This window comes from Tauraco erythrolophus, chromosome 3 (assembly GCF_009769465.1).
Source record: "Tauraco erythrolophus isolate bTauEry1 chromosome 3, bTauEry1.pri, whole genome shotgun sequence".
In the NCBI taxonomy this organism is placed as follows: domain Eukaryota; kingdom Metazoa; phylum Chordata; class Aves; order Musophagiformes; family Musophagidae; genus Tauraco; species Tauraco erythrolophus.
In genome coordinates, this window is record NC_141467.1 from 52086449 (window position 1) to 52097140 (window position 10692).

Below are 10692 nucleotides of genomic sequence, written 5' to 3' on the forward strand. Positions count from 1 at the left end.
TGCATGCAATTGCAGAAAAGATCTATAAAATGGAAATGTTAGGATTTCTGTGCTGTGCTGAATGAGTATTTCTCAGTTCCTTGATGGATATTTTCATTTACAAATGATCGTCTGGCATTTGGAGGGAAACACAGTAACTTCAGCATTTCGGACATTATATTTAGGCACAAAAGCAAATAATTAACCTAAAAACATAGAATAAAGGCTACAAGTTTTTTTTCTCCAAATATAAGATTTGGATTTGCTTTGTCAGTCCTTTGTCAAAGAACATCATGTCAGTACTCTCAGGTCATAGACATTTGTCACAGGACAGGTATATATTCATTGGAAATAGCTGTTTCATTAATATTTGAAGACTGTAGGTTACTGGAGGAAGAACGCTTTAATTGTCCTACTGGGACTTTGTGTGAATGGAAAAATAAGCAGGAGTGACTGACAGATAGTTGGTCTTTTGCGAATGTTTAGTCTGAGAGTGTTTTGTTATAGTACTGTCAAAATTCTGAAAAAGCTGGAGCACAGCATTTTTGGGAAGAGCGAAGGGTTCTTTTGAAACACAAATTGACATGAGATTTTTATCTGGAAGTTTTACATTCCTGCTAGCCCATTGTACTGGTATCCTGGAGATTAAAATAGGTATTTTGCCAGATTCCATGCCAATTTAAACTCTGTATAAGCAGACTGATGGTGAATTTTTTTTGGTCTTCAGCTAAGCTACCTACCCTAGTGAGTAATACCTGTTGATTCCACAGGAAGTATGCCTTATGGTTATACTCAGTAGGGTTCCTTCTATGGATTCTCTCTCTCAAGAAATGAACAAACTGAAGTATATCTCCAATTATGAATATGTAAATAAGTCACAGGTGCAAGGTGGTGATAAAATGAATTTGCATTTGAAATATGAGCCGTTTTTCATATTATAAATGAGATCAACATTTATTTATAAGTGTTAGACATGAGTAGTGTGTCTCAGTTCTGAGGACATCTTAGATTTGATTTGTTTGGACTATAGAATGGTCTTAACCATTATCTGTTATAACATCTATTCATCTACTAACTTTTGATAAACTGTTATAAATGAAATCCTCGTATGACTGCAGTATGTTTATGGTGAAGGAACATGCCTTACCAAAACTTCAATTTTTGTATGTGACAAGAAGTGAAGGAAATTGTTCCTTAGTGGCCTGGTACAAAAAAAAATCCTTTACTGTTGAACTTTAGGAGATTTTTTTGGGGGCATTGGCTGTCACTTTAACGTTCAGCAGTTAAAACTGATTTTAAAAGTTTGCTGTGCTACTGTTATGACTGAAGGTCACAGATTTATTGAATTGTTCTTAATTTGAAACTTGAAGTATTCTTTTGGTTTAAAATCTAGATAACTTCCATGAACAAAGACTGGAATTAACAGTATTGAATCTTTACATAAAATATTGATTATGCAGCATTTTTATTACTTCTGCATGTGTTCAGTGCTTGGTGTTTAAAGGTAAGTATCTGAATGGCTAGGTAGCCTGAGAAGAAATTGGTAAATCATTACCTAAGCATTGCACAAATAAAGCAACGTGTGATGTGTTTGTTTCCTGGAAGATTACATGACATAAAGAGGAACGTTACTGAAGAATGTCTTAGTGTTGCATACTTGGGTAATGATATTGAAAATGTGATGTGAACATACTACTGGATTGCCTTTCTTAAAGGAATCGTATTTGGGAAAAAAAAACCCATAGTTTTTGTCATGATTGTGTAGGAGAAGCACAAATATTTTAAGTCAATGTGAAGCAAAAATGTGATTTAAAAAAACCCATAGTTTTCAGGTTAGTGGCTGGGTTTAGCTAGGGCAATGATCTGCTATGCTTAAGTTGGCATATTTACTGTTAAATTTCAGTAATTTAAATATTGCATACTCAGTGCTGTATCACTGCTGCCATTGACTATGTAACCTGTCAAAATCTTTTACAGACTATGTGTCCTGTCTGTTTGGACCGTCTGAAGAATATGATCTTTCTCTGTGGCCATGGAACGTGTCAACTTTGTGGAGACCGAATGAGTGAATGCCCTATATGCCGCAAGGCAATTGAACGAAGGATCCTTTTGTATTAAGTAGTGGAACCAATGTCTTTTATTAGCCTGTGAAATAGTAAGGACATTTTGATGATCTAAATCTCCGTAAGTTTGAAAGGCAGTAAAGGGTTCTAATATAAACATTTCCAGCACAGGTTCATTACATGGTAGTTGTTTAAAGACTGTGAACATACCAAATAAGAGAACAGTATTTGAGCAGTCAGCTTTTAGCTTTACTCTTAAAAAACATGTAAGCCTGAAGCTAATTTAAAGCTGTCTTTTTTCATTTTCTTTCTGTCTTTTTTTCTTTTGGTCTTCTTCCCCACAAAGTGTAAAGGGACGATCTTATTTTGGTTTTGTTCATGTTTTTTAATGTATGTATCAGGTGTCAAGTGATGTAAGGGTTGGGTTATTTGCGCTTTTTTATATTGTCTGTTAATATCAAATATAAGTGTTCAGGATTTTTTGGTTTATGCTTTTTCTGGAGAATGTTCAAATTTCCTGTGACAGTTACGATTCACAATAATTTTGATCTTGAAATATACGATAATGCAAAATAAATGCAAAGTATATACACGGTAGTAATAAAGATCATACTGATCCCGTAAGATCAGGCCTCAAAATACAATGTTAAGGTAATTCTAACTTTATTGTGCCCTTTGTTGCTGAGGTTGGGCTGAGAAGGAAACAGTGAAAAGAAAAAAATCTTGTTTAGAAATACTGTATTCCCAAAACTGCACTTTAGTCTTACAAGTTCAAGCCAACTTAAATAGTCAACTTCTTAATTCTGCTAGCTACATAATTTTGTATGAAATTGCTTTTAACTTGACTGAAGAGGAAAACATTTGAGCAGTGGGTCAGTTATCCATTTCAGATGAGTGAATTTGATCAGTTGTAGAGGAACATATATGTATGTGGGGCCGTTTAAAAATTCTGGGTCTATGAATTAGGGAAAAACTAGACATTTTGCAAGAATTCCTCTCTTAAATTAGTTTTATTATTTTTAGGCAAATAGTATCAACTTATTTGTCAAAGTTGAGTGTCAACACCAGAAGTTAGCTGTGAACAGTACTGAGTAATATTGCAAATATTACTGACAGAGCAGTGAATTTTGTGAGCCCTGCCTAGGTGAGTTGAGGCTGGCTGATGAGACATAAAGAGATATTCCTGATCCTGAAAGTGCTACTGTCAGGAACTGCAAACTACTAACATTTTGATAACAAGTACATCCTTCCTTCTTTTTGGGTGGAAGAAAGTATGGTGATTTAAGGATCTCGTGTAGCTAAAAGGAACGTGTACTTACTCCGAAGTGATTTGGCAGTTTTCTGAGTGCATAGTTTATGTAGCCCTTTGCCATTGTGCAGGCTTCATCTGGATGTGCTCTTGCAGAACAATAAATATATGCAGGAGTCACTTAGGTGCCTTACTTGGAACTACAATTAATTTCTCATTTAATTCTTATTGTGTGTCAAAAATGTGGCATAAAGGGATAGTTCAGGGGAAGATCCAAGGTAAGGATAAACGCACAAAACTGTGATCTCTTAAGAAATTCGATCTTGGTCTTCTGAAGCTTATGTTGATATGCCTGAATTGTGTAAATATTGGCAGAAGTCTCAGAAGAATGTTACTAGTAAACTGTAAAGATAGGTGAACTTTTAACCAGTAAGGTTTAGATGCTGAATAGTGTTTTCCAGGAAACAATCACAGTGATATATTGGAAAAATGTATGTAGAGTGGCTTTTAACATAGCAAAGTGATGTAATACACAGCCTTTCTCTAGCCATCTTTGATCCTGATCCAGAATTGGAAACATTCATCACTCTTTTCAGTAATTTTTCATTGAACACAATCTCAAGCTGGAGTCAATATAATATTCTGATTTATTTTGTATACTAGTAGTCATCTGTTCTCAGATAACCTGTGTATCTGTCTTTTTGGCCAAACTAAATAGCCCTCTTTTTTCTTGGGTCCCTATTCTAAAATATCAAGATTTCAAGGAGCTCTGAGTGGATCTGAGTGTTTGCTGCAATTTTTTATTTGGCCAATATGCATGTCGCTGAATCAGATTTCTTTTTTTCATAGTGTGTTTAACAGTGGAGTTTTCTATAGTAGACTTCACTTTCCTGTCAGTCTTCCTCTAAAAGTAATTTTATGATAGAACACACCATTTGACAATCCCTTCTGAGTTTAAGCCTGTAGTGCATCAGATCTGTACCTCAGTTGCCTCTCGCTCTGGTAGGCATATGTTGAATGTTGTGACCTGTTTATTCTTCAAGGGCACCTCTATAAACTGTTGTTGTCACAAAGGCAGGGTGGATTTCTTGATAATACAGCTCAAAACTGAGACCTCAATATAGCAGTTGACATTTTCCCTATTTTTTTGTTCACTTGAACAAGCCAGAATTACTTGGAAGTATTTCAACTTGGCATCAGTTGAAGAATTCAGCTGAGTAAGAACTGATCTAAAGCATCTTGGGTGGGAAACTGGAGTTGAATGTTGAATACTCCTTGTCTGCAGGAGCACATACTGTAGCATGTATAGGTAAGTGCTCTGTTAGGCTTGTACTTTTCAACAGAGAAGCCGTAAGTTACTTTTTAACACTCTATTACATTATGCCATTACAGTCCTACGGAAATAAGAGTCAATGACTGAGGGCATCGCTATAGGAGCAGCTGTAGTCTTCTGTACTGTTTGTCACACCAGATGTATGTGACTGCATACAAGTTTGTGATTGGACTCATGGGGCAATGTTGTGTGCCAGCTGAAATTAAAGTGTCAGCTTGATGCTATCATGGTGCTACAAGAAACGGCTGAATTAGAAAAACTAGGTAAGCTGGCCAACATGCTTGAATTATTAATATAGGCCTCTTATTAATAGGTGAAAGAGCCTTATCTTGCAGTGGAAAGGCAACACAGTGCTCATCTTTCAGAAGACTTAATGAGGAAAAATGCTTGCACATCCAGTATCATTTATGGAAATAGGTGTTTAGAAATTCGCACAGTCTTTGGATTCTGGTGTAGGTAGTGAACTACTGTTGTTGAGGAAGCTAATAAGTTCATTCACTCAGTCTGGTACCATCTGTGCATGTTGCACAGAATGCAAATGTTTAATTGGATAACGCTTAAATAATTGAAGGATGAAATACAGAAGTTCAGCTGGAAGCCAAAGGAGATCGTAACAAGTAGGAGTGTTGAGGATATGTCATTGTGCCTTTGTCTTCAGCAAAAGATGAAAGTGTAAATCTCATTATTATCATTGTCACTATTATTAGGGAGCAAAGTGAAAATGAGAGGAAAATTAGTAAGGCATTTATCTCTAAAATACTGTAAAATCGTAAAATGCAAGGTTTGCAAACTTTGTTTTGATTATCCTCCAGTATTTAGTAGCAGTTTTGAAATTAAGTTTGATGAAATATCTCAGTCTGTTTCTTGGAACAATCAAGAAAACACCTAATAATATGTGTTGTTCAGATGTGAGATATGTTCAGATGTTCAAGTAAAATGCTTCATTTTTTTCAATTTAGTGAAATACATAAATGATCACATCAGTACACAGTGATTTAAAGTATGAAGACAACCTAAGAGGCTAACAGAATATGTTAGAATGTAGCAGAATGTAGCTTGTTAACTTTTGTATAACTATGACTTTTTTCCCCTAAAACCTGCTATCACTTACTATACCCCAAGGTCATATGGCACTTCTCAAAATTTGTGCCATTATTACCTACTTTCTGTTTGTTGAAATACTGTGTACTTGTATGTTGGGGTTTGGAGGAATCCTGTTTTGCTGAGGTGAATACTGAAATTTAGACCAACGATAATAAACAAGTTACTTTGTAAATGTGACAGTTTGATTAGGAGATGTTCTTAACTTGAACTGGGTGAGGATATAGCAGATTTGCACAAGTACTTGTGCCTTGTTAGCATAGTCTTACAATCGGCATTTTAGCTTCTTTTAAAGACATGAAATGGTCTTTTAAAAATAATCTGATTTAAGACATTATCGTGTAGATATTTTCTAGAGATGAAGTTTTATGTATGCCTAATTAAGTGTAGCAGTATTAATTGCCATTTGTGTAAACACTAAATTGTTTGAGGAAGCTGCTTTGAGCTAGTGATCTAAGCTTCCTCTACAACATTAAATGTCAGAAGCTTAATTTTACTCTTCCAGTAGTTGCTGGTGAACCGAAGAGCTTATCCTGTTCTTTGTGCTGCATGGGTCAAGTTTTCACTTAAAAAAACAACACTACAGCCTAACTTTTAGCAGTGCTACCTCCTTTCTGTCAAAGTACTGGATTCTTCTCTAGTTGTTCTTTGTCTTTGGGGAGGGATGGGGAACACATCAGTTTCATTTTGCTTCATCATCAGTTTTGATGTCTGAATACATTGCAAAGGTTTTTTACTGACTGTATAGATTGCGTGCAGTAGGAGTGTGTGATTCGCCTCGATGTACATTGTGTTTCGTTCTTGCATAAGTTACCGACATTCGTACTGTTGTGTTTTTATGCATTTCATAACTTGTTTGTGTCGACAAAGCAAAACTGTTGTCCGCAGAAGTTTTAGGATGTGCCATTTTTATAGCTAACCCTGTGGTAAATACAGAAGTTCCGACTCAGGGCTTTTTAACAACTTAAAAACACGTTCACAATATTCTTCAGCACATCTTGGAGAATATTAGAGATTTAATGACTGTACAGTGCCTTGATAGAACTATGGAATGGGCAGCAGCCATCGAGTCCTTACAAAATACAAGTATCTTTTGAATCCAGTTAATGACTTGATGTTAGTATAATTGTAATACCCCTGCCATGGATTTATAAACTTGTATATACTTTCTGTAAAGGAAAATCTGCAAATTTAGATTTTGTTAAGCTTTCAGAAAATTTTTTCGATTGTTGCACCAGTCATGAGAGTCTGAAGGGCATAGTATTCACGTTTGTAGAAGCAGCATTTGTGACAAAGCTGATAGAATGTTCTGTATGTGACATTTTTAATGTAAGGGAAGAGGTCATTGTGTAAACAAACATGTAAAAATACCTGCTTTACTCTGGCCCAGGAAGTCTCTTATAAGAGAGAGAGAGAAATAGTCAGCAACAAATCTGTATGTTTGCATGCCATTTCATAGTTAGAAAAATTTAGGTCTCATTTTGAGCTTCTAGGAAATACTTTCTTTGTCCCAAGTGTGTAGTGTCTTTATGAATGCAAACTATTCATATTAGAAAACAGGTTTTACTGAACCACAGGAACATTTTTGCTTTTGTTAAAACCGACTTTGTATTTTCAGTAACTTGTAGATTTTGACATGACTGTTTATTGGAGAAATTTAACGTTGTCTTTGTGAATGTAGTGGATTTCTGTATGCAGATAGCATTGCATAATTGCTTTCATTAAAACTGCTTAGCAAGGTCTAAGCTCTTCAAAGGAAATGCTAATGTACTGGATGGTTAATAAAACTTATTATATAAGATGTATGCTGACTTTTTGAAAAGCTTTGATGTAAAAGTGTAATTGGACTGAATTAATACTGATTTTTGTGCACACATCATTGGGAAGAGACTGGTGGCTCTTTTGACTTCCTCTTCCTAGTTGTAACAATGATCAATGTCACCACAGAGTTGGAAAATTGTATACCTGAACAAATGTTTGGTAACTTTGTTAGCTGCTGACATATAATGTTTAAAAGTGCACCAGTTTTATGTATTGAGAAAGTTTGCAGTCCAAACTTTAAAAAATGCTGACTCTTTGTAATATATCCCTGAAGAGTGAGTTTGTAGCAACATCAGAAATGCTACGTGCCTTTTAATCTCCTAGATACTCAAATATTGTTTAAGCAACACAGTAGAAGTATGAAAGGCGGATTGTGTTATAACAACAAAATGGTTGATTTTCATATTTTATCTATGGCATATGTGCAAATTTTTCTATAAATAGGCACTTCATAATAGTGATAGAGCTGCTGTTAAGTTTATGTTAAACTCCGGGTTTACTTGTAGTTGAATGGCCTTTACAGATCTGGCTACGTGAATGTGATCATTGAAAAATCTGCCAGACACGGTAACTCCCATATTCTGAGACAATAGTTGCTGCATCATAGTTTAGACTTTTAGAATTCAATTTAATGGATGCACTCAAAAAAAAAAAGTAATGAAAAGCAATGAAAACAACCAGATTTTAGTGGCTTAGTGTTTTAATTTATCATAGTGTACAGGTGAAAAATGAATTGACAGAATAAAAAGTTTGTTGCTCTCTTTCTCAGTTTCTTTTCATTTTTCGAGATTTCTTCAACTTTGGTTTATATGACAGGTCTATATGAAAACATAGTACTTTCAGATACCTTTTTTATAAAAAAACCTTTTTATTTGAAAACAGTTGATACAAATTGTCAAAATACATTTTGAATAGCCACTTGTTCTTTCCTTTGGGACTTACAGGTAGTTCACATACTTCTCCATACCTGCTCATTGAAAGTGATGGTAACAGCGTTGGCATGGACTTGAGGCTTGATCTCTAGGGGTTCAGCCCCTGATGTTGTTCACAATGGAAGCTGCTGTCTGTACAAGAGTTTAATATTGATGTTTTTAGATTTTGAGATGGCTGCTTCATACTGTATAATATAATTCATATAGTACTTTTTTAATACGTATACTGTATAATGTAATTAATCTCTGTATAATGTACTCTGCTGTTCTAATTCCAGCTGTATCCAGTAATGCAGCCATCTCTTTATGATAAGGATGATGAAACTCTGTGGAGATTTCCTTTGGATTTGACATTTAGTTAGATGCAGAGGGTGATTCGTCATAACTGTACTCGGTTTTATTTAGAGAAGAAAAATTAGCAGCAATATTTGAATAAAAAGTGATAGCCTTCCTTTTCAGGCTTGATATTCCACAATATGGAAAGGTAATTTCAGTTAGTCAGAACCAATATTGTTGAAGATCTTGTTCTTGTGCATTGTGCAGCCAGATTCAAGTCAACAAAGTAGCATGCATAGGAAAGCTTTTACTTCAAACAACAAAGCCTATCAATGCGATTCTATGATTCTATGAATGCTGTTCTTGATGCTTGTGAAAAGATATTGGCAGAAAGTTACTTCAAGGGTTTAAATACTTTGTTCCCTTTGCAGTAATGAGAGTAGTATGTCCAGGCTATCCAGAAGATACTTCTTTAAAAAAACACAAACAAACAAACACAGCAAAAACTAACAAACAGCTCTTAGAGTGTAATGCTATGATGGATGGAAATTAGTTTACATTACATTAGAAATCAAGAACTATGCTACCTGATAATGTGAAAGTTCTGTTCTGTTACAATGCAAGAGTTTAAGTAGTAGGAAAGGTAGTGTAAAATCTACTACTTAAGATTTCTTGGGGCTTACTTGACTGCCCTAAAGATGATAATACAAAATTTAATTTCTGCAAAATTGCATAAAATCAGGAAAATACATTTATGAGAATATACTGACCCCTCACAACACTATAACACCGTTTCACTGAGTTTTCTTTAAAAATAAATCAGAGAGGTAAGTAGACAAACTTAAGTCTGAGCCGATTTCCCCAGTGACGTTTGTGCATCCTAAAATGTCTATTTCTTCCACGAGGGGTCAGTAGCACCCTCCGTTTATGACAAGCTTTGCAATATAAGCACAAAGCAAACAAGGGATAAGGATAATGATGATTGCATTAATACGTGGGTGGACCAGACCTCACTTGTCCCCTTCTTCAAGCAGGCTAAGTATAATTAGCTTATTTGCTGACTTCAGTAAGCACCATATTCTATCCTCTGACTCTCATGTGACATGAACATTGCTACTATTGATTAGGGCAAAGTTCCAGTGGAGTGTTTACCTTTAGCTCTAGTTGAAAGTATTCATTTAGTCTAGCTTTTTTCAAAAGCATGCAGTTGAAGCAGATAAACTATATGAGAGAGCTTGTCCAGTAGGCAGGGGAAAAGAATTCTTGTATGAGTGTCCCACATATTCTTAATGATAACCGCAGTCTCCCTAGATGGCTAGAGCTGATTAATATTTTCCACCCTGTAGTAACACAGCTTATAGTGAAACATGCTTTGAACCCTATCAGTCTGCTCAGTGGAAGGAATGTCCAGCTTCTCAAGGCTTCCCTGAGTATGCAAGTTACTTGGAGACAGAAGTTTGAAGTAATTCGTTATCTTTCTACCAAGAGGCTGAACAGACCAGACAAGCTATTCCCTGGACAAAAATGTCCGACCCTTGTACCAAAGTCATATTTCACAAGTAGGAATCTTAAGTATGGTCAATGCCATTTAGGTTGGCACAGGTTCTTACTTACGCTTGCTGAATTAACAAGGGACCTTCCTTACCTTCATTTTTGCAACTCTTGTCGTTCTCTGCTTTGCATCTGTTACAGTTTGTGTTTCATGTCTTCAGTGCTTCTGTCCCCCACTACTCAAATCCTCCCTCTCCATTCTTTCTGTCTGATAGCAGAACTGTGTCCCTCCCTTTTTGATGTGTCCTTTCTCAATGTAGGGCTTTCCTGGACTCATTAAAATTAATCTCCATGACACTGAAGTTGGCACAGTGCCTTTGCATAAGCAGAGTGGAGCCCCATCCTTGTTCCTGACTACACTTTTAATTGCATATACTGACAGGAGGA

General features: G+C 35.7%; 1 protein-coding gene across 2 annotated transcripts in view; it reads left to right on the top strand.

The window, feature by feature from the left end:
* Positions 1-8292, top strand: part of MIB1 (MIB E3 ubiquitin protein ligase 1) — an 83779-nt gene extending 75487 nt beyond the window's left edge. For both annotated transcript variants that reach the window (XM_086608607.1, XM_086608608.1), the window contains exon 21: positions 1957-8292. In XM_086608607.1, coding sequence (XP_086464733.1) covers positions 1957-2097 — 141 coding nt within the window. In that variant the 3' untranslated portion in view covers positions 2098-8292. The remainder of the gene's footprint in view (positions 1-1956) is intronic.
* The last annotated feature ends 2400 nt before the right edge of the window (positions 8293-10692 follow it).